Source organism: Sarcophilus harrisii, chromosome 5, assembly GCF_902635505.1.
Source record: "Sarcophilus harrisii chromosome 5, mSarHar1.11, whole genome shotgun sequence".
Lineage (NCBI taxonomy): Eukaryota > Metazoa > Chordata > Mammalia > Dasyuromorphia > Dasyuridae > Sarcophilus > Sarcophilus harrisii.
The window spans coordinates 16,302,431-16,330,292 of NC_045430.1; the positions used below are offsets into that span (position 1 = coordinate 16,302,431).

General features: G+C 41.0%; 1 protein-coding gene across 1 annotated transcript; it reads right to left on the bottom strand.

The window, feature by feature from the left end:
• Positions 1–2,086: 2,086 nt before the first annotated feature.
• ISX (intestine specific homeobox) lies at positions 2,087–27,558 on the bottom strand. Its single transcript, XM_012550624.2, is given in 6 exon segments — positions 2,087–3,893; positions 3,895–4,026; positions 6,802–6,918; positions 8,336–8,487; positions 23,179–23,412; positions 26,098–27,558. Coding segments are annotated over 6 exon segments (1,020 nt in total). The 5' UTR covers positions 26,279–27,558; the 3' UTR covers positions 2,087–3,689.
• Positions 27,559–27,862: the final 304 nt, after the last annotated feature.

Sequence of the window (27,862 nt, forward strand, 5' to 3'; positions counted from 1 at the left end):
TGTCCAAGGTGATAAGGCTAGTTAAGAGTAAAAATTGGGATTTGAACCCTTAATTCAGTTCTCTTTCTAGTCTCTCATTCTCTAATCATTACTCCACACTGCCTTGGTTTTATAGATGAGATCAGAGAGAGGAAATAATTTGTCCAAGGTTATAAGGGTAATTAAAAGTCAAAATTGGAATTTGAACCCTTAATTCAATTCTCTTTCCATTGCACCATGGTGCTTATAGTTGGGGCTGGCCATTGGAATCACTGGGTCCCTTCCTTCTCTGATCTTCTGTATCTCCAGTCAGTCTTCTCACCCAGGCTAGGATCTCTCCTACACAAGTCACATCTTTTGGAAGCTTTGCTCGGTTTGGTGTTTGAGGATTAATTCAGGGAAGTCAATGAAAGAGAGATAAAGGTGATTAAATGAAATTCTAGGAGTCCATGGTTTCTGGGAATTTTGGATTGATCACATTACATAGAGGAAAGACAGCATAGTTGAATGGATAGAGAGCTAGAAAAGGAGTCAGGATGATGTGTTCCAGTTCCTAGCTGTATTACCATTGGCAAAATCGCCGTACCTTTTTAAACCTCAATTTTGTCCCTATAAAATAGGGAAAATAATATTCATAGTTTCCTCCTAATAGGATTATTGGGAGGTTCAAATAAGATCAGGAACAGAAAGTGCCTTTAGAGCTGGGGTTGGGAATGTCCAGCCCACGGGCTGTATAAAGCCCATGAAATCATTTGCTAAGACAACTGTAGGCGATGATGAGCTAAAAGCTGGCTACAACCATCTCCTACTACTTGAGTTCTATAATGTTATAAATATCCAAATGGCCCTTGGCAGAAAAAAAGTTTCTCCACCCCTGCTTTAGAATATCAAAGCAATGTCAGTTAATATCACAATATAGGAGAAGAGTAATGTTTCTTGGTTATTAAAGAATCAATCTCCCAAGAGGCTCAGATTCAGTCACTCATGGTCACGAGGTACCTTAGAAATTATCTAAGTCCAAAATTTTTGCTCAATGTATGACTTCTTTCTGCAGCCCTGAAGAAAGTCATCCAGCCACTAATATCTCTAACCATGATGAGCTCCATAGTACATGAATTTATCTTTGGATAGCTCTTCTTGTTGGGAATTTGGGATCTTGTAATAGGAACGCCCCTCATAGAGCATCTGGTCTAACTGGTCTGTAGAATTCTCTCTCTATTTGTGACATGTGGTCATTCAGCCTTGACCTGAAGACCTTCAGCCATGGGGTGATGATTACTTTAGAAAGCATCCCATTCCCCTCTTCAACAACTGATTGTTCAGAAATGTTGCCTTACATCAAGCCTAAACTGACTTCTATTCACCTTCTACCCATCACTTCCAGCTCTTTGCATTGGAACCAAATTGAACAAGTCACATCCAACTTTTACACTGCATTTTTGACAAACTTTAAGATATTTATCGAAGTCATAGGCAGGCCACTTAATCTCTATGGAACTCGGTTTCCTTTTATGTTAAACAATGAGAATGGACTAGATAATTTCTAAGATCCCTTTTGGTTCTAAACCCATGGTCCTGTGATCTTATGACTTCTACTGAGGCTCTCTCTTAGTGTCCTCAGCCCCAGATCCTTCAGCTGATCCCAGTATGTTTAACCTCCAATGCCTCGCTGTCCTGCTTGACTGCCTCTGAATGCACTTGGACTTGTCATTGTCTTTCCTAAAGCATGGCACCCCAAATGGAGCACAGTACTCTAGACGTGGCTTGACTAGGGACCAGCCATTGTTTTATCTGGAACTTAGGCTAGTCCAGTTGGAAAGCGATTCAGCTCTGTGTGAGAAGGGTGATTGAACGTGATGTTCTGTTAGCCAATATTGATAGTATCCATGGCATATCCTTGGACCAATTCTAAGTTTTCTAGGTCACCTCCCTTCTCTGTTACTCTAAAATTTTATCTTTTATTTTTTTTTAACTTATTGTAGTATAAATGATCAATGACGAGAAAAACCAGATAACAAATTTGGACAATAACCAGATAACAATAATCCCTTCCAATAATAACAACATTAATAGCAGCAACAACAATATCATTTGTAGAGGGATTTAATTCATTCATTCATCTAACCATCCATCCATTCATTTAAGTCTTGAAACATTCCTGTGAGGTAGGCGGGATAGGACAAACACTTCTGTTCCCATTGGCTAGATGAAGAAACTGAGGTCCAGAGACACTGGAGACCTTGTCTACAGTAACATAAAAGCAGTGACAGAGTCCAGATTAGAACTGAGATCTCTTGAATTGACAATTCCTTCCATAGAACTCCAGCTTCCTGGGTTATGCTGAAAGTGTCATTTGGGTAGACAAAGGTGTCTCTTCTTTTGGGTAGACAAAGATGTCTCTTCCCTTGGGTAGACAAAGGAAGTCAAAGCAGTTCAGTATAATCAGTGTCTCTTCACAAAGCACTTTATAGTTTGCAAAATTTTTTTATATTTGACTCTTACAGCATCCCTGAGAGGTATACACCCGTTAAGCAGATGAGGAAACTGAGACTGGAGAAAAGACATGAATTGCCCAATGTGACATAAGGTGTTAGTTGAAGGGTTCAGGTTCCATTCATGATCTCTAGATTTCTAATTACTGCTTCATTTTGCTCTGCTTATCTATCTGTGGAGGACCCCAGGAGTCAGGTGAATTCATTTGACTTCTAAGAGGAGGGACAATCACTTAGATACCACTTTCCACATTTTACATGGAGTTGTCTATGTGTAGGTGGCAATCAACCCTTGGGGCATCCTCGTTCCCAGGAATGAACTGTGGCAAATCATTTCTAGCTTAAAAAGAAAGCATCAGTTATGAGTCCTGTAAACACAAGCCAAAGTTGATGATGGAGCGGATGGGTGAGAGCCATTTCCTCTCTGGAGGAAATGTTTCAATGTCTCTAATGTCTCTAATCATGGAGGTGTACATCTTCCTCTTTAAATCAGTCCACTTCTGCAAGTATTATTTTGCTAATTACCTAGAAGTCTTAAGATGGCAGACCTCAGGTGCTTTTCTACCAAAATATCAGGAGGGTTTTTAGCATAAGATCATCATCCAGGCCAATGGAATATCCCATTGGAAAGACTTAACCCTCAAATCAACCTATCTCCATTTAAAAAATTCTAGTTAGAGTCCACATTTCTGGATGGAGTAAAACATTTGTCCAAAGGCCAGTTTGGACTTTGCTTCAGGAAGTTCTTGTGAAATGGCTTAGAGGAGGGTGGAGAATGTTAACCTCTCTTTGGGGATTGACCTTTTCTTGTACTTTTTCTTTGGAGAGGAACATTGATTTATTTTCAAACAAGACTCATGATCTCATTGATATGGGGGTTACCCCGTGAGGAAATCCTTCTGACAGCATAGATGTGGAGCTTTTTTGTACCCTGGCAAATAGTTACCTGTGACATTGAGAAAAGACCTGATTTGCCCACAATTACACAGTCAGGATGTATAAGAGCTGAGCTTGGTCTCGAACCCGGATTTTCCTTTCTCAGAGGCTGGCTCTCTGTGCACAATACCAAAGATAATGGGACAATTGTTCCAAGGATCTTTGTTGAAGGGCTCACCCATATCTCCTCAAAAGGAAGTCCCAAACCACTTCCCTAAGCTTGGATATGGTGGTTTTGGGGAGGAAGCTGGTGGTTTTCAAAGCTGCCAGACTCATATTGTGCTAAATGGGTCCACTTGACTTCTTCCCAGGGTGCCATCTAGCTTGCCTCATCTGCCACTTGGCAGTGGTACTCGAGATGTTAGCCCACAGAGGGGGCTTTCTTTTCCTATTAAAACCAGCATAAATATTGCCCCGTTCAGGATGTTGGGGAGAAGGAATGCCAAACATGGGGACCCAGTCCAGAAACAACTGAGGGCTGGGGAAAAGACAGCATGTTCCATGGATTGGGCACGAAGTAGGGAGGAAGCCAGGCAGTGACCAGCTGTCCTTGAATGGGAAAATGGCATCCAACTGGGGATACTAGGGTGGGGAGCACCCTGGGCATCAGACTGGATCCCTGTTTCAAGGAGAGAAAAGAAGTTAGTTCATGGATCTTCTTCTGGTATATGTTTGACCACTGATTATCCCAAAGATCTTACTCTACTTATTAATAATTACCAATAACAAATGATTCTCTCAGAGACATGGTTTTCTCAGGAGTTGTAAATCCTATTTAATTATTCTCTCTGGCTCTAGAAGACTGGACCAGGAAGGACAGGAGGAGGTTACAAAGAGCAAAGTTAGCCGAAATGCCAGGAAAAACTTCCTTTCCATTTGAGTGGTCCAAAAGGGGAATAGATTGTCTTAAGAGGTGGGATCCCCATCACTGGAGGGTGTTAGGAGAAGCTAAATATTGATATGGTCTTACTCATACAATTCCATAAGCATTAGAACAGGGATTCCAAAACAAGGATCTCTGTCTTTTCCAAAGTCATCATTGAATAGTGGTTGAGTGGATAGAACACTGGGCCTTTGCCCATATGGATGCTTTTCTGTTGGGATCCTAGATCTGGAAAGGACATTGGAGGTCATGTGGTTCAATCCCATCACTTTTACGTATGAGGAAAATGAGACTCACAGAGGTTCAGTTTGACCCGAAGACCAAACAGATATGAAATGGCTTCTTACTCAGTGAAGCTTCAAACTTATGTACAAGTTCCCCAAATTCATCTATTTTCCCACAACTTATTATTTTAATTGAGGTGGTTAGCACATGAAAAAAGAATGAGTTGCTGAATCTGGGAACCTTCAATTTTCTTTTTGTCTCTTGGGAGGAGTCTTATAAAAGACCACTCTTCTGATGTGCTGAGTCCCTAATGAGAACAAAGTATATTAAGAGATTATTAGGTCAGGGTCTGCAGTGTCATTGTGGGCTCAGCCTGTTCATTTATGGATCATTAATGGACATTAGCAGAATACTGAACTTCAACTCTGACCATTAGAAAGATGGTGAAGAGGAAATGGGCCAGGAAGAAGCTCCGTTCTTTCTAGAACTGTGGTCCAGAGAATGCCCTTTGGATCAAAATCCAGGCAATGGCTTTGATGTGGGGCAAAGGGGGAGCATTAATGCCAATCCTTGATGTGCGTAGAGAATCTCTTAACGTTTTAAAGCCCTTTGATGTTGCTCTTCTCATTTGATCTCTCAACCTTCCCCGAGGTAGGCAGACAGACCCCAGGACCAGACATCTGGGTTTTTGGGTTTGTTTCCTGGCTCAGCCGTTCCCGGGCAGTGTGAAATTTTTCAGTGGCTCTGGGCCTTGATTTTCCCATTTTAAAATGAAGGGATTTTAAGAATGAACTGGCTGAGTTCTAGCAAACTATGAATCTATGATTATCATTCCCCTCCCATTTGCTGAGAGAGAGGGAAACTGAGACATTGGTTGTAGGAATTAGTAGGAATCTCATATGGGACTAAAGTCCCAGAGTTGTGTAGGAATGGGGCCATTTTCGGTGCCTCGGTATCCAGACTTCTTGATTAAGGCCCAGGTGCTCATTAAGGCCTTGGAGGTCTTTTCATGGACATCAAAGGCTGATGGAAGGGAAGGGGACATATTAAAGGGACTTACCAGAATCAAAGTAAAACCTGGGCTATAGACAAGAAGGGGTGGTTCAGGAAAAAACCTAGAAATGTACCTGGCTTGGGTTGAAAGAGATGCTTAAAGCAGGACTGAGTCTATTGAGGAGAGGGGCTGGAGTAGAAGAAGTGGATGAAACCTTAGGACAGAAAAAATCAGAGGTGAAAGGGTTCTTATGACGGACTGTTATAGCTTCAAAGGCTCATGGGATAGAAAATATGGGAACTGGAGGGAGCTTAGAAAATGGAATATCAGAGCTGAAAAGGGTCTTAGAGAATGTTGGAGCTGGAAGGGATCCTAGAACATAGAACATAGAGCTAGGAGGAGTTTTAGAACAGATCTTTTATAAGACTCCTCACAGTTATATTAAGAGACAAAAAGAAAATTGAAGTTTCCTAGATTCAACTCATTCTTTTTTCATGTGCTAACCACCCCAATGAAGAGAATTAGGCCTGGGAGGGACCTAAGAACAGGAAATGTCAGAGCTGGGAGAGGTATTAGGAGCTAGAATCTCAGAACTGGGAGGGACCTTTGAACAGAAAATATCAGAGTTGAGATGTTTCCTAGAACAGAATATATCAGTCAGGAGATTTCTTAGAACAGAGAATGTCATAATTGGGAGGGGTCTTAGAACATGTGATGTCAGAGCTGGGAGGGATCTTAGAATAATAAATAGGAACTGAGATCTTAAATAAGAAATGTCAGTCCATAGAATTTTAGAATTGGAAGGGGTCATCTAGTCAATCAGTCAGCACTGTTGACTGTTAAGTACCTACTATGTGTTCAAACTAAGCTAAGTGCTGGTAATCGCAAAAAGAAAAATGATGTCGTATTTGCCTCCAGAGAACTTCCATTCTACTGGATTGAGATAGAACATAAATAAAAATAAGTTAGGTATATAAATAATGAAATAAATAGTGATGGGGGGCTGAGAGGGGCCATTAATAATCAGGAAAGTTTTTTATTCCAATCTGTCCAATCTCCCTCAGCATTTTAGGTATGAGAAGGTCAGTGGTGGCCCATGGTGATGGACCTAGCCCCGAAGATATGACTAGTGCTCTAAGCTCCTGATAAAGTACTTGATTGTTGCCACCATGAAAGCCCCTCTCATTTTCACTCCAGAATGGGGGAGTGCTCCTAGGGAGGTCAGCCCTCCGGTATGGGAGTCTCTTCTCCTTCTCACTATCATTCCTGTCCAGGACCTGTCTGCCACTCACAGATATGTCCGGTTTTGGTTCTGGTGTGACGTCCATATCTGTCAGGTGCTGCAGGTCCCTGACGCTGCCAAGTTTTTCACGCTTCCTCCACTTGGCCCGCTGATTCTGGAACCAGATCTAAGGGGAAGGAGAACAGGAGAAATTGAATAGGAGAAAGTGACCAAGATAAAATCTTCATCATCATCTTGCCAACTGGCATTCAGACATGCTCTTGTGGCTTCAGAACACTTTACTCACATTATCTCAACAGATCCTCAAACCACTCTATGGGTTACGTGGTACACTTATTGTTATTCTTTCTTTATTGCTCTAGTTCTCTCAAATGAGCTTCCTATGGCATAAAGTCAAGGCCTTGCATCCCACTACTTTCAGTTACCCTCCTTTAGATGCTCTCAAGCTTATCAATATCTTCCCAAAGCTCCAGATAAGATCTGAGAAGGCCAGAACAGTCTTATTCTTGCAAACTGCCTCAGGAGAGAGTGGATTGTCCATCACCATAGATGGTTTTTAAAAAAAATATTAATTATGTTATTTTTTCTGATTCTACATGTATATTAACTTTTTAAATACACATTTCTTTATGAATCATGTTGGGAGGAAAAAAATCAGAACAAAAAGGGAAAAACATGCAAGAGGAAAGAAAAACACAGAAAAAAATCAACACATATATGTGTTGATTTACATCTCTGCAAATGTTTATGCAAAGTTCTGTTGATTTGTTGGGATTGTCATAGAAGGAGTCATCTTTCAGACATAGGGTGGAATAACTGGCATCTGAGTTCCCTTACTGCAGAGGACCAAAGATATTGGGGAACTCTGAGAAAAGTATACTTGAAGCAAAGATACCTACAGCAGGGTGTTAACTCAGTGTGACTGATGAGATGATGGTTCTCTAGTTCACATATACTTAGTACTTGGTATGGTGATGTAATGGTTCTACAGTTGGCACATGCTCAGTGTGCTGTAGTGATGTCATTGTACTAAGGTATATAAGGGCTGAAAGGACTTGAGGAAGAGCAGCCTCCAGATAGACTTGAGGGTATGTGAGCTGGAGCTGGAGCTCAGACTCCAGAGAAGAGAGCCTGGACACTACTTCTTACTATTCTGAATTCTGTGATGTTATAAAAAACAGCAACAGTTTTATCTCAGGAAACCATGCAAGAGGACCTGGATGGAACTCCTGTAGGTTCTTAAACAGGTCACTTTCCTTTACTTGAGTATGGTTCTCTCCTAGAAAATGAATAAAGAGTTTGAACAATTGACCTCTGGGATCCCTTCTAGTTGAATCCTCTAATCTACATTTTTGGCCAAAGGAATAAACTTGTCAGTCTGCTCTGACCTTGAGTAAGCCATATGGTACTGAGGAAGAATGTGGGTTGTGGAGTCAGGAGACTTGGGATTACCACTGCCATCTCCTTCATCCCTCTCACTTTACAGATCAGGAAACTGAGGACTGGAAACACTGACCAAATGCTTTCAGAAGTAGCCCAAGCACTTTTGAAGCTTGGGCATGAGGCAGACATGGAGCACTCACCTGTATTCTGGCCTCTGGAAGGTTGATTTTGGTTGCCAATTGATTGCGGATGTGAATATCCGGGTAGTGGGTGAACTGGAAAGTCTTCTCCAGCTCCTGGAGCTGCTCTGTGGTGAATGTTGTACGGATTCTTCGCTTGCTTTTCTTCTCCTCTGCATTGTAAAGAAAGTCTCTTTTTAACAGCCATCGTTTTCCCTTCTCTTTCCTTCCTTCCCACCAACTGGAGCTTAATTTCCAGATTATATAAGGTAACAGTGGGGCATCATACAGGATAACTCTGTACAAAATAATTTTTGTCATAACAAGATAACTCTACAGGGACAGTTGTTTCCTCATTGGAGCTCACTTAGATACTGTTTTGCTACAGTCTTTTGTTGGAGTCCATTCATCCCATCAGTATGATGGAAAGAGCCCTGCCCTGGGAGCTGAAACCTGGGTTCTAATTTCTGCTTTTCATGTGACATTGGATAAATCATCTAATTGCTCTGACCATGTTGGGACTTCAACATGTTGGGACTGGACAAGGTGATCCCTACTTCCTTCAAATGCTAAAATATTCCTTTCTTTCAGTTTTCTCATTTTATATTCCAAGAACCCTTTGATTTGTAACATTCAATATTGTAACACTCCTTGTTCTAAGGTTCCTTCCAGTTCTTGCATTCTAAGACCTAAACTCCACTCAGTTCTAGTGTCTTAATTCTAGTTCTATCTAATATTGCATGTTATAAGAGTCTCATGTTACATGTTCTAAGGTAATATTGCATGTTCTAAGATGCTTCTAGTTCTGCCATTTTGTATCTTCTTTTCTTCCAGTTCTCTCATTCTATATTCCAAGTGTCCTTTAACTTCTAACATTCTTTGTTCTAAGGTTCCTTCCGATTCTTACATTCTAAGACCCAAACTCCACTCAGTTTTAGTGTTTTAATTCTAGTTCTATCAAATATTGCATGTTCTAAGGTAATATTACCTGTTCTAAGATCCTTCTAGCTCTGCCATTTTGTATTCTAAGACCCCACCCAGCTCTACCACTTAATGTCCTAAACCCCCTCCATTTATTGGCGTTCTGTGCTCTAAATTTCCTCAGGTCTCTGACACTTTCTGTTCTAAAGCCCTTTTATTCTCCCACGTTCCTCATCCTAAGATCTCACCAGTCTCAGTTATTTTGGATTCTCATAGCCCTGGCGTTCCAAGTTCCCCCTTCCATCCCCATTCTCTGGTAGAGACTCCAATGATCTTCCAAGCATCAGCAGTAACCAGGAAGAGGGCAAGGTTTTCTAAGACAAGGACCATATTGTATCTCGTATCTTTGTCACCACCAGACTCCCCACACCCAGTGGGAAATGAATCATTGCTTCTGACTTCCTGACTAGTAGCTAATCCTAAAATAATTGAGAGTCTCTGATTTTTTTTTTCCTTTTTGGATTTGACTCAAAAGGGAGCAAAGCCTTTTTCTCACCTCCCCCATCTCTCCTTGGATGCCTGTTGAGAAAACGTGACTGTCCAGAAAACCATCTGTTACTTGGCTCCACAAATTAAGTAATTTGAAGGTCACGCCGTGGGCTCCATGGTGAAATTTGTTTGGGGGTGGGGGGCGAGAAGTGAGAAAAAAATACATATGGAGAAGTCGTTTCTGTAAATAAACTTGAAGCAAAGGGAGCCAAAAGCAGGCTTGTGGTCAAGTGAAATGTATGAGTCAGAAGTGTGGAACTGACCACCTGAAGGGAGTGCTGATTTGGCGAGGTTCAAGCTCCGAGCCCCCAGCGGTGTAGCAGAGGGTTCCCAGGGCTGGCAGGGACCAAAGTGTGAAAGGAGGGCATCAGAGGCTAACCTGGCTTCAGACTAAATGGTCCTAGGAGAAGGCTGACTGATGATGATGGATGGTCCCTGCTGAGGGCTGTTGCTGAGGAGACACATCTCCTGCAGTAGGACTGGGATCAGATGTAGAGCTGGAAAAATTTGCAGAAGCCTTGCAGTTCTCCTCCTCTCAACCTTCATGTTTTTAAATTTTTTTACAAGAGAAAACCAAAGCCCAGAGATTGACTGAAGTGACTTGTCCAAGATCACACAGGGAGCAGAAGTTACTTTGCACTTATCTTCTACAGAAGCAGGGTGACACAATAGTTAGAGAGCTTGTCTTGTGATCAAGTCCTGCCTTTGATATATTCCAGTTGAGTGATTCTCAGCTTAAGTCACTTTTTTTTCTCTCTGTGCTTAATTAATTTTCTAAGAGTGGGTGTCAATAAGCTTTGGTAGAGGGGATCCCTTCTAGGGACTCCAATGTCATCATTTACCCAGGTCCAGGAGGGTACAGTGACTTGTGCAGAGTCACACAGTCAGTGTGTGTAGGAGGCAGGATTGTAACCCAGGTTAGAGACCAGCTCTTCATTCACTCTGCCTTTTTAATTTTTTTTTAATTAAAGCTTTTTATTTTCAAAATATATACACGGATAATCTTTGACATTTATCCCTACAAAATCCTGTGTTGTAATTTTTCCCCATTCCCCTACCCCTCCTCAAGTTGGGAAGTGATCCAATATATGTTAAACATGTGTTACTCTGCCTTTTATCTAAAGATGGGCATATAAGTTACATCAGGGACAAATAGTGATGAAAAATGGTCTGGTTAAAAAACAATACTTCTGCTCTATTCATGTTCACATTATTCCCCTCACACAGAATGCAAGCTCCTTAAAGGCAGACAGGCTTTTCTTGTGGTTTACTTTTATTTTTATTCTTCCGGTCCATAGCAAGAAGACCTTTCAAAGAAAAATTTCTAGCACTTAGCATAGAGCCTGGAACACTGAAGGTGTTTAATAAATGCTTGTTGAATGGATTGAGTGAATGGACTAGGACTTATCCAGCCTTCCTAATCCCTTTCATGCCTACATGTACCTGATCACTGTAAGGATTTCTTATATCTATATTTATATTTATACCCATATCTATATTTATATCTTCTATATCTCTATATAATCTCTATCTATATTCATACTTATGTCCATGGATATAAATATAGATATAATAATAAATATAGATATATCCAGGTATATTGAATTGAATTGAAAGATACATAGACATTTGGATATTTATTTCTACACACATATGTGTACATACACACATGCACACACTAAAACACAAATGTATATTTATGTGCCTTGTAACACATATATCTATATGTATATTTATACATATACATACATGTATATTCAGGATGTATATATATATATATATATATATACACATATGCATATGGGTGTATACATGTGTAGATTTGTCTATCCCCTGTCTATACAAATATAAAACCGTCCATGTCTTAGTAACTTCATGTGGCCAAATTTGTCAGCTGGGGGCGACTTTTTAATGAGGGGCCTTTTTTAACTTTAAGTGATGAGCCTTGGAACTAGACACCCAGGGTACCACTGGACCTTTCCAGAGTGGAGGGGATTATACCCTGGTGGGAAAGCCTTTAAGAGTCCAAGGATACTTTAATTCTTGAATAAGGCAATAAAGAAGGATGATAGCCACCATTTTGTACACTGGTGAGGGCTTAGTTCAATTCTCAAAGTGTTTATTAAGTATCTGTTGGGTGTAAAATCAGAGTGTAAAGTTGGGAATATATAGTAAAAAAGGGCTCTGCCCTCAAGGAGTTTGCATTCTCCTGGGGGAGGTAGCAGAGAACTAAGAAATAAATACAGGATAATTTGTGCGAGGAGCTGAGGCTGATTACTAGAGGGATGTAGAAAGGCTTCCTCCTGGGGATGAGGTTTGAAGGAAGCTGTATATGCTACAAGATAGAGGTCAGGAAGATGTACTTTCTGGTCCATGAGCAAAGTCCCAGAGGTTGGAATTCTGCCAGTAGCCAATAGGCTGTTTGGCTTGTTCTTGTGTTGTCAGGAGAGAGCAAAATGGATTAGGATTGGGAGGTCAGGGAAAGAGAAAAATAGATTTGGCTACTTGCTCCATGACTGGTAGCTTGAGGGTGGGGAGAATTAGGGACGGTTTGCTGAGAGAGAATTTTGTGCTTGTGTGAACCAAAGCTGAAAGCAGCAAATCCCACCAGGAAGCCAAAAACCCCTCATATTCAGAGGTCTGTGTCTCAGGAACCAATCAGGTCCCAGATGTAGTTGTACAGGGAGCAGGGATTGAGAGGAAAGGCTTGTTCCCCCCAGAAAACCTTGGACAGTAGAATCTGGGTAAGGATGCTCTGCTTAGGGCATTCCAGAAGAGAATCAGGAGGCAGAGAGAGAGAGACTGCTCTCTGGACCATGATGGAAGGACCATGATGGGAGGAAATGCTCCTTTAGGTTGGCACCCTGGGAAAAAGCCATGCTTGCCCCCACTTAGTTACAACTTTTTCCCTTCAAATCTGCTACAGACTTTTCTTACCCTCCATGAGGAAAGGGAAACTTTTTTTTTTTTTGCCTGTGCAACTCCAGATTTTTCTGTTGCTGTGTGATCTCTCCTTTGAGGAAGAAAAACACCCAGAGCCAAAGACCAATCATATGTGTGGGGAGGAGAAAAACAAAGTCAGAGAATGGAAGAGTTATGACTCTGGCTTTTGAATGAGTCACCAGGGGACTTGAATATCTATTTGTTCACAAAGTTTTTCTCTTTATAAAAGCTGGAAAATTCCAAGGCCCTTTGAAATGTGCCAGAGACATTCCCTTTATCCAGGCAAGGGGGGGGGGGAAGAGAAGGACATGCTGTGGTACATGCCACATGGTGGGGCTGGCCTGCTGGTTGGCAGACCTTCCAGGGGAAAAAAAAAGAGAAAAGAAAGCTTTTCGAGCTCTTTATCTTTAAAGAGACAAGCAGCGGGTCTGGCCACATACAGAGAGCAGAGTGTACTGAGAGCTGGGACCCAGGCTCACAGAGCCAGACCTGGAAGGACCTCTGGAGATCATCTGAGCCAGCCCTCTCATTTTACAGAAGCAGGAAGACTAAGACCCAGAGAAGGGAAGCTCTTTGTCCAAGGCCCCACAGTGTTAGTGTAGAGTTAGGGGTGTGGTGCAATGGAAAAAGAGCAGAATTGGAACTCAGATGATCTGGGTTTGAACCCTGGGCTGCCGTTTATAACATGTGGGACTTTTGGCCAACCCCTGCGTCTCAGTTTCCTCATGTGTTAAAATAAAAACAGCAATGGGTGAGGTTGGACTCGATGGTCTCTCTTCTAAAAATCCAAGTCTATGATCCATGGTCTTAGTCTTACTCAATGACTAGGAAGTAGGACTCATGATTCATAGCATCACTGAATGTCAAAACTGGACCCTCAAGGTCACCTAGTCTCCCCACCTTCCCTTTCCTTTGAAGAAATTGAGTCTCATGGCCACGGTCACCTAAGAAGGAAGTAGCAGAACAGGTACTGGTAACTCCCGAGTTCTACTCTTTCCACTATGCTAACCTTTCTCTAGGTTTATTTTTACTTGGCCATTCCCATGTCCTGTGACCAGGGGAAGATCCCTCCTCTCCCTTCTCCTGTCATCATCATCAACAGGGCTTAAATAGCAACCATGTTGAGGGCGCTTTGCTAGGTATCATGGGGATACCTAGGCTGTGCCCTCAAGGAAATTACAGCCTAGATCTAATGAAATAAATGGTTTGTATACTCAGAACTATGGGCAGGGGGAGAGGGAGATCTTAGAGGGAAGGAAATTAATCTATAATATCAGTTCAAATCTTGGGATGAAAAGACTCATCTTCATGAGTTCAAATCTGTCTGCAGACATGGACTAGTTGTGGGAGGCTGGACAAGGCACTTCATCCCATTCACTACAGTTCCTCATCTGACAAATGATCTGGAAATGAAAATGGCAAACCACTCCAGTATTTCTGCCAAGAGAATCCCAAGTAGGGTAATAGAGAGTCAGCATTGACTTAAAAAACAATTTGACAAGAAGCTGAGGGAAAAGTCTACAGGAACACATAGTGGGGGAAAAGGATAGAGAGACAAGGCAAGGCAGAGCACAAGGACAGGGGGGTAATGGAACAGATTTAAATTCATTTATATTATTTAATTTAATTTAACAGATTAATTAAATGAACAGATTTAAATTCATCCATAATAGGAACTGTTGTTTTTTGGAGGAGATGATGAAGATCCTTCAAGAGAGATGAAGAGGGAGGAATAGATGGAAGGGGATGACTAAGAGTTCAGTGGCTTAGAAAGGAAAGGAGTACATTTAGAATTCCTGGAAGAGGATTCAGCCTCAGCAAGAATGGCCATTTCTCCCTCTGAGATAAGAAGGGAGGAAGGGATAAAAGAGCAACAAGCGTGAATATTTGTGGTGTAGCTGAGAGTGGATAAAAACTCAAAACAATTCAGACTAGATGTTCCCTAGGGGTGTTTTTACTCAACTCATTTTTCTGTAATTCCTATGACTTCAATACTCATCATAGTTAGAACTGGAATTATTTGTTTGGAGTTAGAGAAGGGCAGGAGAGGTTGAGAAGCATGGAAAAGATCTGAAATAGCAGTGGAGGGTAATTAACTTATGTGATCAATGCTATTATGGTTTGTAAATCATAAAACACCAGATTAGTGGCTTTTATAATTCTGTCTCTTGAGCAGCCTGTCCTCTCTTAGGTTAATTGCAATAATATTGCTTCAATCTTTTTAAAATTTTCTCCCTAAGGAGAAAAAAATTTCTCTTTCTCTAAGATTTGGCTTCTCCTTGTTCAAAACGGGCAGGCAGAATTTAAATCCCAATTTAGGGAGATGGGAGACAACTACGTTATTCCAAGTCTACATCACACACAGTATAATCTTTCTATCTATCTCTCTCTCTATCTCTCTATGTATCTATCTATGTATCTATCTATCTGTCTATAGTATAGGATAATAGATTCTATAGTATATCTATAATATAGTATAATAGATAAACAACAGAATATCAAGCAATCAATTGATCAATCAACCAATACTTATTAAGCACCTTCTATGCCCAGACATTGTGCTAAGTACTGGGGATACAAAAAGAGGCAGACAGTCCCCACTCTCAAAGAAGTTACAATCTAATGTTAGAGATTATTTACAAATAGATATATTCAAAGCAAATGATATACAGGATAAATAGGAAATAATTAAGAAAAAAGGGAGGCATTGGAATTAAGAGGGGTTGGGGAAGGCTTCCTTGAGGAAGGTGTAGTTATAGTTGGGATTCAAAGGAACTCAGAGAAGTCAGTTAGAGTTGAGAAAATAGATCTGAAGAGAACCCAATCCCAACTTCATGAAGATGGAGAAAAGGTAGGCACTCAGTAAATATTAACTGACTATACAATATTGACTGTGGAGAGTGCTGTGAGCTATGAGTCAGATAACCTGAAGTTTTGTCTCAGCCCTACCACTGACTCCCTGTGGGACTCAGGACAAGGTACTCTCCCTCTCATCTTCAGTTTGCTTTTCTATAAAATGAAAGAATTTAGTTGGATGACCTTTGAGGTCCCTTCCCACGCTGACATGTGGCAACCCAAGATGCTATTTCAAGACAAGTAGAGATTAATAGGTTAAAACTCCTTACCTATGGCCTTACTTTAAGAATGGTTTCTGAGCCAAAGAACCCTGAGAAAAATAAGGGATAAAGATAAACTGCTGTCTGGAGAGCTGAAGTGACTTCTCTTATCCCCATTTAATCAACCAAGCCCCATCACTTTGGTTGTGCAAACTAGATTTCATGGTCTGCCTTTGCCCTCATTCTCCGGCTGCTCTCCTTCCCTCTTTGCTATTAATCTGTTTTTGATCTCTTGAAGGCCTTTCAATCAAAATTGGTGTCTTGGACCCTTATACTTATACTTAACAATCCCTGGTCTCATTTCTTGGCAGCAGTGGTTAAAATCTCTGTACTGACAAGGACAAACAATTAGTTGGTTCACCTTTAATAATGATGGCAATGATAATGATAATAATGATGATAGCTGGCATTCATATAGTTCTTTAAAGCTGGCAAAATTCCTTATATGTGTTAATTCTTTTGATGGGAAAACTGGATTTAGTGTCTTTTTCTGACAACTCTTTCCTCCGGTTTCAGAAGTGCCAACATCTTTTTCTAATAACTTTGGTTTTTATTTTGCTTTCATTTCTAAATATAGGATGTCTCCAAAATATTAGTGGTTTTAAGCTATTAAAATTTAAAAATTAAAGCTTTAAAAATATAGTGTTCCATGCCCATAAACTCCAGATTTTCAGAGAGGTTGTCCTCTTGTTCTTAAAGAGACTTATTATGTGAAGTCATATCTTACTTTAAAGCTATTAAAGCTTTAAATATACAGTATTCCATGCCCAGAGATCCTAGCTTTGCATAAAAGAGAGGGGTGGTTGTCATTTTGTTCTTAAAGAGACTTATAATGTGAAGTCCTCTCTTGCTTTAAAGCTATTCAAACTTAAAACTTAAAGCTATTAAAGCTGAAAACCTAAAATGAAAAGTTATTAAAGCTTAAAACTTAAAGCTATTAAAGCTTAAAACTTAAAACTTAAAGCTATTAAAGCTTTAAATATGCAAGGTTCTATGCCTGTAGATTTAAGTTTTCTTTACAAAGAAGGGAGGTAGGTTTTCATCTTGTTCTTAAAGAAACTTATTATATGAAGTTCTCTCTCTAAAGCTTAAAGTCTGAAATGTAAAGTTATTAAAACAAAGTTATTCCATCAGCAGGATGATTTCAAAGAGGCCTAGAGCGACTTACACAAACTGTTGCTAAGTGAAATGAGCAGAACCAGGAGATCATTGTACATGGCAACAACAAGATTATTCGATGATCAATTGTGATGCACTTGGCTCTTTTCAACAATGAGATGACGGGAGCTGGTTCCAATGGTCTTGTGATCAAAAGAACCATCTATGCCCAAAGAGAGGACTGTGGAACTTGAATGTGGATCACAACATAATATTTTCACTCTTTTTGATGTTCGCTTGGATTTTGTTTTTTTACTCATTTTCTTTCCATTTTGATCTGATTTTTCTTGTTCATCAAGATAATTGTATAAGTATATATCAAGATAATTGTATAAATATATATGTATATATTGGATTTAACATATATATATATATATATATATATATATATATATATATATATAGGATGACTTGCCATCTAGGGTAAGGGGTAGGGGGAAGGAAGGGGAAAATCGGAACACAGGTTTTGCAAGAGTTAATGTTGAAAAATTATCCATGCATATATTTTGAAAACAAAAAGCTTTAATAAAAAGGGAGAAAAGAAAAAAAAACTTAAATTTATTAAAGCTTAAAACCTAAGACCTTTGGAACACTTTGTGTTTTATTCCCTCCCTTTCCAAGAAACTCATGGGCTCTTATAACAAAGAATTAAAAAAAGGCTAAATAATCTCATCAATTGAATCTGACAGAAAATGTAATGTTTCATGCTCTTGGACCTCAAAGAAGGAGGTGAGGTTGCTTGCTTGTTCTTTAGACTTGTGTGAAGTCATGTCTTATTTTTGAAGTAATAAAGATAATTCCCTTTCCATTGAGATCAGTTTTCACATCTTGTGCTTGTGATGTAGGTAGTATATAGGTATAATGCTGTTTTTAACTGATAAGGAAACTGAGAGTTCAGAGAAGTTAAATTGTCCAAAGTCACAGATTAGTAAGTGGTAGTTAAAACTCAAATCTAGATTTTTTGGCTTCCAGATTAGTGCTCATTTCACTGTCCTCTTGCCTTAAATATGTAAGCTCCAATCGAATGTAATATCTTTGAGGGAAGGGATTGGTTCATTTTTCTCTCTTATCTCCGGGCCTAGACCCAATGCCTTGTACCACTGAGAAGGTGTTAATAACTGGTGAATCGAAGTGGATTGTTGAAATTTAGCATCCAAGATGTTAATTCTCTACTCTTGGGAATTTTGCCTCTAGTTAAGACATGTTATCGTCAAATCAGCAGCTGTCCCTTGGTTTTTAAAGCCTTATGGTTAAAACAGCCAGTTTCCTAGTCATGGCCAATAGCAGAGAGTACCCACACTTTTCCTCTTAATTAGGCTTGGTTTTTTTTGGGGGGGGAACCAAAAATATGCTTTACTAAGCGACCTATCGGCATTTGTGTATGAAGTAGGTATCCCCAAAGCATAAGTTTATTACATAGTCATAACTTGTGGTGTGGCTCTTAGGGGAATGACTGGGGAGCCAGACTAATTGGGATTGATCAGAGTAAGTAGCATCATTAATTAATCCATCAATCAAACAAATGGCTATTGCTGTCTTTGTGCTAGGTCCTAAGTCTATGATGTGAGGCAAATGGAAGAGCAGTCTCAGAGGGCTTTAGAGCCAGAATAGGGGACTTATAAACCACCTAGTTCAGGCCCTTTCATTTTCCAAGGTCTATTTCAGTCCTGACATGGTGAGTTTTATTATCTCTCCCAGCCCTGACATTCTCAACATTACCAGGTCACAGCTTTAGGAGGAGAGGAGATCTTAGTGGTTATGTAGCCTAATCTTCCCATTTTATTTCCTTCTGTATAATATTTCTATCATACAGAAACCAAGGCCCAGGAAAGCCAAATGACATGGGGAATAATGAGGAGGAGAGCCAGGATACAAAGCCTTAAACTCCAAATCCAGTCCTCCCTCCACTATTCCAATCAAGAGAGGAAGCCTGCCTGTCCCTAAGCCTCAATCATTTTCTCAATCAATCTATGAGCATTTATTAATAGACTGTTATGCACTAGGCACTGTCCTAGGTGCTGAGGATATAGATGCTTTAAATAAAAGTTTCTACTTGGCTTACAGAATAAGATAGAATATAACCAAAATATTAAAGTGTAGAGTGTAATTAAGAAATGAAAAATGAGTCTAGTAAGAAGAAATCAATGTGACCCAGAGCAGCCTGGGACAGATCAAATGGGAGTTGAGTTTTTATAGGACATAGAAAGTTAGAAGCGAGGAAGACCATAGTACATACAATGTAAGAGTAGGAAGGTTCCTTATAAAAGAGAACACCAGAACTGGATGAGACCTTAGAACAGTGGATGTTAGGGCTGGGAGGGACCTTAGAAGGGGTGTCAGAGCTGAGAAGTATCTGAGAATAGGAAATGGCAGGGCTGGGAGGGATCTGGAAATACAGATTATCTCATGTGAGTTTGAGTCTTATTTTGTACAGGAGGAAGCTGAAGCTCAAGGAGGATACCTACATGGATGTGTGTTTCTGTGCAGTAAAGGGGCTGTAGTAGGAGGGGAGGGAAGAAGGAGAGAGACGCCAGCAGGGAAATGCCTCCTTCTGAGTTTCTCCTGTACTTTTATTAATTGTGAGAGCTGTGTCATCACACTCCAGTGGGCCTTCAAAGGGAGAGAGTCAGCAAAGCTTAATTAAGCCTGAGCCATTTAGCACATTGATCATAAGAAATACACAATTTACACAGGTGATTAGGCCATCTAATTATAGACCAATGTTTCTCTTGCTTCAGATCTATTCCTAGTGTGGTTGCTCTGTCTGTCTATCTATCAATCATCTCTCTATCCATATATCTATCTATCATCTATCCATCTATCTAAATATCTTTCTGTCCATCTATCACCTATCATCTATCCATCCATCATCTATGTCATCTATCTATCTATCTATCATCTATTTATCCATCTACCTAAATATCTATCCATTATCTATCTAGCTATCATCTATTTATCCATCTATCTAAATATCTATCCAGCTATCAAGCTATCAATCTATCTATTTATCTGTCTATCATTTATCTATCTGTCTGTCTGTCTGTCTGCCTACCAATGTTTGACAGAGATACAGAGTGAGGTTAACACCATGGCAGAGAATGAATGCCAACCATCATGGTGGTTCAGGATAGAGGATTCCTGACTCCTCTCCTATGGAACGCTCTTTTGGGCTCTCGATGCTACTTTGAGAGTCCAAGATTCTCTTGAGGGTATTTCTGGGTTTTCTGAGGTGAGTCTGCAAATTATGGGGTTATTTAAGGCTAAGGGACCTTGGAGGCCATTTTCTATTTTGGAGCAAATTGAGCTCTAGGGTTTGAAGTGATTTAGGATCCTAGAACTAGAGGTGGAAGAGACTTCAGAGATGATTTACCTTAACTCTCTTATTTTACAGATGAGGAAACTGAGGCTTAAGAAGCTTGGGTGTTTTCCCAAGGTAACCACGGAGAGCGAGTGGCAGAGCCATATTGGCCCAAACCATCCTGCCAAGGTCTTTTGGCCCAGTTTGATGCCCATCTAACTCTCATCTCGGCTCTAGTGTTTTTTAGGAGGAAATCAGAACTGAGTTCATCCTATGGGGTACAACTTTTACTTCATGGCATTCAGCTTTGATGGGATTCTGTTTAAATTTTTCTCTTTAATACATGCTCACTAATATTCATTTTTATTGACTCATACTTTCCTTCCCTTTTCATAGAATAGAATCAGTGGTAGTGTTGGGTAGTGGATAGAAGCTTGGCTTTGGAGAGAGGAAAATTGGTTCAAATTCTACAGATACTTATTATACTTACTACATGTGACTTTAGCCAAGTCACTTCACCCTGTTTGCCTCAGTTTCCTCACCTGTAAAATGGTCTGGAGAAGGAAATAACAAACAATCTCTGCTCAGAACACCAAATGGAGTCACAAAGAATTTGAAGTGACTCAACAACAACCCCTAAATGATATTCACCAAATATTTACAGAGTAACTGCAGGATCTTATTCTAAGGGATCTTGCAAAGATAAGCGTATGATACCCTATGTGGACAGAGTGAGGGAAGGAGGGAAGGAAGATCAAAAAGAAGGAAGGCAGGAAGGAAGAAAGGGAGGGAGGGAGGGAGGAAAGAAGGAAGGAAGGAAGGAAGGAAGGAAGGAAGGAAGGAAGGAAAGAAGGAAGAAAGGAAGGAAAGGAAGGAGGAAGGGAGGGAGGAAAGAAGGAAGACAGAGAGAGAGGGAGAAAGGAAGAAAAGGAGAAAGGGAGGGAGGAAGGGAGGGCGGGAGGGAGGAAGGAAGGGAGGGTGGGAGGGAGGAATGAAGGAAGGCAGGTAGGAAGGAAGGAAGGAAGCAAGGAAGCATCCTTTGTCCACAGCCATTCAGACAATTATGGAGAAGTCTCATTTTCCTGTTTTGATTAATTATTTTTTTTTCAGGTCTCTTACCCCCTCTGTCATTAAGGACTCCAGTCATGGAGTCCTAGAGGTGAAAGGGACCCCAATCTGGTCTAGTCTCTTCACTTTACAGGGGTGGGGAAACTGAGGTCCAGGGAGAAAGTATTGTGAGCTCATAGCATCCTAGATCTAGGATTGATTCTGAGAGGCCATCTAGTCTGCATCCCTCATTAGACAAGCTTAGAGAAGTTAATATTGAGCTTGGATATTTTTCTTCAGCAAATCTATCTGGAAGTTTCCCCCCTTCTTCCTACATAAAGTCCACAAAAGGGAAGGCCCCATACTGTGCCCCCTTATGGGACTATTGTCTTATTTCTTTTTTTGTCTTATTCCTATTTTTTTTTCTCCAGGCATATAAACCAATCCTTACTTCCAAAGCTGTGCTCACACCTGTCTCCGTTGCTTATAAACAGAAGTGTTGAATGCACAGCATGAAGCCAGCAGCACTCCCGAGTGCAGCCCAAATGTACCAGGGAAATATTGAACACAATAGAAATACAATAAAGCATAAATAACATTACATTTCAAAATGAAGTCAATATGGCGCCCTCCAGGATCCAGGATTAGTGGCCAAATAGGAAACCAGGCTGTGCATGATAAGGCAGGGAACGAACTAATTAAAGATGAGGACAGAAGATCTGCGTTCAAATCCTGGCTTTCTTTTTACTACCAAGATGGCTTTAGAAAAGTATTTTCTCTCCCCATTTGATTGGTAAAAAAGGGCTCCTTTCAGCTCAGAAACTCATGATTCTCTGGATTCAAGGAAGCAAAAAGCAGCTCCCAATGTTGTCACTGCTGACTGCTCTGATAAAAAAAAAATCAGCTAGGTTCCGTGTGCTCCAGCGCCAGAGGTATTAATCATTCTTCCTGGAGATAACATTATCAGTGCTGTCCCAGTGGGGTTGGGATGGGCAGAAAGGGGCAGAGTTGCCGACTTCTGTTCTTGGCCACACTGGTGGAACATGTGAGCTTTGAAGCCACATCTACCCATTGGCCCTGTGCACTCTGGGCCATCAGAACAATATTCTAGTACCATCACACACCAAGCTCTTTCAGAGATTTTTAAAAAAAATTGTTTTCCTGCTTTTTCCAGTCTTGAACCCTGATTGTTCAGAACATACTACCAGCAGAGAATGAGAACTAGAAGATCACAGATTTATAGATATAGAATAGGAAAGGACTTAAAGGCCTTCAAGTCCCCTGATTTTACAAATGGGGAAACTGAGGCACAGGAAAATTTATTAACTTTCCCAAGGAATTCAGTATATATCTGAAGTGGGATTTGAATCTAGGTTTTCATGATTTTAAATATAATACTTTTCTCCAATATTTCTAGGTTATTTGATAAAAACTTGACTAAGGTCACACTTGTGGGGCTTGCAATATAGTAAGGGACTGTGATGCAAACACAGAAAATGGAAACTATATTACATAAAAATAGGCTGCAGGGTGGTATAAGTGAATATATTATTTTTTGAATATATGCATATATATATCTACAAACATATTTACATATACACAGTTATGTACACACATAGGTATAGCATTAAAAGGGAACTCACTGACCCTTGTTCAAGCCCTTCATTTTAAAGATGGAAAGATGAGGCCCACGGAGTTAAAGATTAAGTAGCAGAAGCGACATTTGATCCCCACTTTTCTTGATTCCTAGCCCAGCACTATATAAGATCATAGGAAGGAATGGAACGTCTTTCTCACTGTTCTACTACACAGAGCACCATGGCCCTACTTACCATGTAGGGAGTGGTCAGAAAGGAACTTGTGATCATGATCTTCCTCTCCTTCACATTTCCTGTTTCCCCTTGAGGGATCCAATCCTGGGCTTGTAGCTGGGGAAACCATCTCTTGGGGTTCTGGGGAGCTGGCTGATTTCGCTGGGGTTGTTTCCACAAGGACTTGTGGTCTGGGAGAGGGGGCCGGTGTCATTTGCTTGGGGTCTCTTTCCCATTTTCCCATCAGTTTGGGACCTGGAAGAGGCAGATTCATGAATTAAATGGGATCATTTCTTTAAAAAAAACCTTTATGTCCCATGTTTGGGTCTCTCATTTTCTCACTAACCTGGGACCTGGAAGAGGCAGATTCATAAGTTAAATGGGATCATCTCTTAAAAAAACTTCATGTCCCATATTTGAAGAAGGAAATATATATGTATTGGGGGGAGGAAGAAGGAAGTGGTCTAGAAAGAGAAAAAGATCTAATATTCCAAGAGACAATATCTCAAGGGAATAGTGAATCCAAGACAACCGCAGAAATAAGTGGCAAAAGTTTTAGCAAATCCTTTTTCCCTCTCTGGACCTTTTATATTATGAAAAGTTGGTCATTTTTTATCTGCTTGGCACTTCTGACTTTCCCTCTTTTGAGACCTCTCCCAGCCCTGACACCCCCTGTTCTAAGCTCCCTCCCAGGTCTGACATTCCCTATTCTAAGACCTTTCCCAGTTCTGACATCCTGTATTCTGAGGACCCTCCCAGCTTTGTTCTAATAGTTTAGGTTCTTTTACCTCCAACATTCTCCAATTCTCCAATTTTTCCATTAGTTCAGTTAGGTGGTCACCTGACTTTTTTTCCTCTTTTAATTTGGACAAAGACTTGGGATGGGAGCAAGAGTAGACAGAGACCTAGACAACCCATTTCCTGGCTTGGCTTTCTCTGGTTTCCTAATGACTTCATGGGAGCAGTCCCCAGACTTGCAGGACAGGGTCTGTTTCTATAAGGACTTTCAGTTTCCCTTCTGTTCCACCAGTTGCACAGTTAGTCCCAGGAAAAGTGGATGGACCTAGCATCCCAGCCCCCTAATGGATGAGTGGGGACAATGATGGTCTTATACAAAAATGGAGGCCACTGGGAAGGCTTTCCTGTCCTCACTAAGAATTTTTTTTGGTGGCTGTTATTCTATAGGCCATCATTACACACTCATTGCTTTGGGTGAAATCTCCCAGAGTCCTCTGGGAAAATATAAATATCCTTAGTAAAGAGAATGGTCATTATAATAATCACAGGTAGCATTAAAATTGCATTTAAAGGTTTGCAAGGTGGTTTATAATCAAGATCTCATTTGAACCTCATAATAGATCACCCCATGCTCCAGAGACAAGTCCTACAGGAATGATCAACCCCTTTTTATACAGATGAGAAAACCGAGCCTTGGGAAACCCAAGTGATGCCCATTGTCATTCAGGCAAGAGAGTTACAGAAATGCGATTTATACTCAGCTTCCAAACTCCTGCTCTAGTCGCTCCACCATGAAGATATTAGTGGGTCAGGAGGTGTTAACATTTAAGGCAGCCATAGTGACCTTCAGGCTCGGAGACCTAGTTCCTTTATATATAACCATTTAAGTTTACTTTTTCCACAGTAACTCAGGAGGAAGCTACCTCACACATTATTCTATCCATTTTTTTAGACATTCTCTCTCTCTCTCTCTCTCTCTCTCTCTCTCTCTCTCTCTCTCTCTCTCTGTCTCTCTCTGTCTGTCTCTCTCTCTGTCTCTCTGTCTGTCTGTCTCTGTCTGTCTGTCTCTCTCTTTCTGTCTCTCTCTCTCTCTCTCTGTTTTTTCTCTCTTTTTTTTTGTCATTCTGTCTTTGTCTCTCTATCTCCTTTCTCTCTCCCTTACTCCACTCTAACACACACACACACACCCACCCCCACACACACACCCACACACCCACACACAACTGTCCAGCAATTGGGAGACTAAATAGCATAGTGGATGGGCACAGAGGGACAGAGCAGGGCTTTTTGAACTTTTACCACTCATGACCCATTTTAGCCTGAAACATTTTGATGCGACCTTGGGTCATAATAAGTATACAAATAAAACATTTACTGATAATAAAATGTAATTTTGTAATGCCCCACGTTCAGTTAAGCAATGGCGTCAGTGCCCACAGTTTAAGAAACTTTGCATTAGAGCACTGGACCTGGAGTCAGGAAGACCCCTCTTCATGAGTTCTATCTGATCTCAGACACTCACTAGCTGTGTGACCCCGGACAGGTCACTTCACCCTGTTTGCCTCAGTTTCCTCATCTATAAAATGAGCTGGAGGAGGAAATGACAAATCACTCCAGAATTTGCCAAGAAAACCCGAAATGGGGACATGAAGAATTGGACCTGACTGAAAAGCGGCTGCCCACCACCACCACCAGCATGGGCACAGGAACTAGAATCTCAGTCGCAGGGCTTCAATTCTGCCTTAAATATTATGTGTAACTTTGAGCAACCACCTAATCTCTCTGTGACTCAGTTTTCTCATTTCTCAATTGTGTGTGTTTAGACTCGATGGCTTCTAAGGTCTCTTCTATCTCTAAATCTACGACACTATGATCAACTTGAGCTCTTTCAAGTAATTTAAGGCCTTTATAATTTTAACATTCCAAATTTTAAATTCTAAGAGCCAGGAGCCCTGGATTCTAGCACCCACTCCCCCTCAAATTACCTCATTATACTTTAGGCAAATCACAACACCTCTCAGTTTCCTCACTTGTTAAGTGGGCAGATTGAATTCTGTTAAAGAAATAATTCTAGGATCAAGAGCTTTTCATTGATACTGGAACCGTGAGCTCTGTTCAGGGGCTGTAGGAGTGAAACATGGACTCCACCACACTCCCTTTTATTTTCTAGGGTATAAAGCTAACGAGTGGCAAAATACTTACCTTGGGGGAGGGCCCGTGGAGCGTTCTCTTGTGGGGAATCAGCAGCATCCTGGTGGGCATCCTTTCTGCCTTGTTCTGGAAGCTTTCTTTTATTTGTTGATTTCTTCAGGATCTCCTCAATGGAGAAGGGCAGACCCATTTGCTTTGGGGTACCACATTTGTCCAGAATCTTCCCCTCCATCCCTCTGACCCAAACAAAAGTCAGGCAGTTTCAGCTCTCTCTTTGAGAGCCAAGGCTGGGGGAGTAAGGGAGTGAGGGTTTGGAGTTGGCAGTTGAAAACAAAAACGAGATAGGGAGGAATTACTGTTTCCTCCCAAGCAGTTCTTGGGCCTTTAACTATAGATCTGGGCAATGGTGAGACATTGGAGCTTCATGCTAGAGGCTCCTGCCATCTCCAGCCCATTCTCTCCGACTTCCCTGGAACTCTTTCCCCTGGAGAACAATGACCTTTGAATGGAAGCACACATCACATCACACCAGAATGTCTGCTGGGCAATATGGAAGGTGGGCGATTGGTCACCCTGTGGTCCTGGAGGCTGCTCTCTTAGAGGCAGGGTAACCTATGCATGGGAGAGCCAGCACATTCTCCTGGATCCTCCGAGGCTGGGTTCACAGTCCTTTCCAACTCCAGAGTCTTCCTTTTTCTTTCATAAATTAGTTATCAGGAACAAGATCCCAAGATGAAGGGGAACAGGAACAAGAGAGAATGAAGAACTGAAGGGAAGAGATCAATCATCAGGGATGGGAACCAAATTCCCAAGGCTTTGTGAGTCTCATCCAGGCCACTGAACTCAGTCTTGGGGAACGAGACTATTACTTCTCTGGAGGCTGATCATGTTTCAGGAAGCTAAAACTCACCCTTTACTCCTCCAGCAATCTCTGCAGAGATGGCCTATCAATCCCCAATCCAGAGTAAGTAATCCTGGATCCTCCTCTGGAGGAGGTTTGGTTCTTGATCATCAGGCTTAGGATCCTTTCAGAATTCAAATTTTTCTTTTTTTATAATCAGCTAGTCACTGGGAACTCAGAGAGTTCATAGAGAAGGGAAACAATGGTAAGATCAGGTACAAGAACCAAATCTTAGTCACTGAGAAGAGGTCCTCATCTTCTTCTCTCCGAACTTGTTTTTTTTAGGCTATTATCTCATCCTTCAAAATTCATTTGCAGCTGGTGCAAAGACAAGGTGTTTCTTGCTCCTTCTCTGGGATTAAGTGAGTCATGAAGTAAATGGCCCAGATTTCCCTAGAGAATTTAAATCTCTTTCTCCTTCCAAGTCCACACCATCCAGGGTACTGTTCATAGGAAGGTTTAATTGACTCCAATATGACGCTCTTTCTTCAGTTGAGGCTTTGCCAATCTTGAGCTCCTTCTCTTTGCTTCCTTATGCCTTCCTCCGTTGGGCTTTCCTTATCTGTCAGTGTTGGCAAGACCTGTCTCCCTCTGTCCAATGGGCAGATGGTTCTGGAACTGATAGGCTGGGGTCCCTGTAAGGAATTACTGTGTAACCAGGGTGAGGGTAAGGAGATAATAAACCACACCCTATAATATGGAGGAGTCTATTCCCTTTATATGGCTGGGACTTCTGTGAACAAGAAGGTAAGCAGGGCAATAGGAAGAGGGAAGGAAGAAGGAATGGGAGGTGTCAGGTAGGGTCTGAAGAAGAGAGCCAAGCTAGAATGAAGGGAAGAGAAAAGAAGGAGACCCTAGGCTAACAATGGCCCCGTTACGACTTTAAGTTGTCATAAAAAAGATTTACACAGCTCA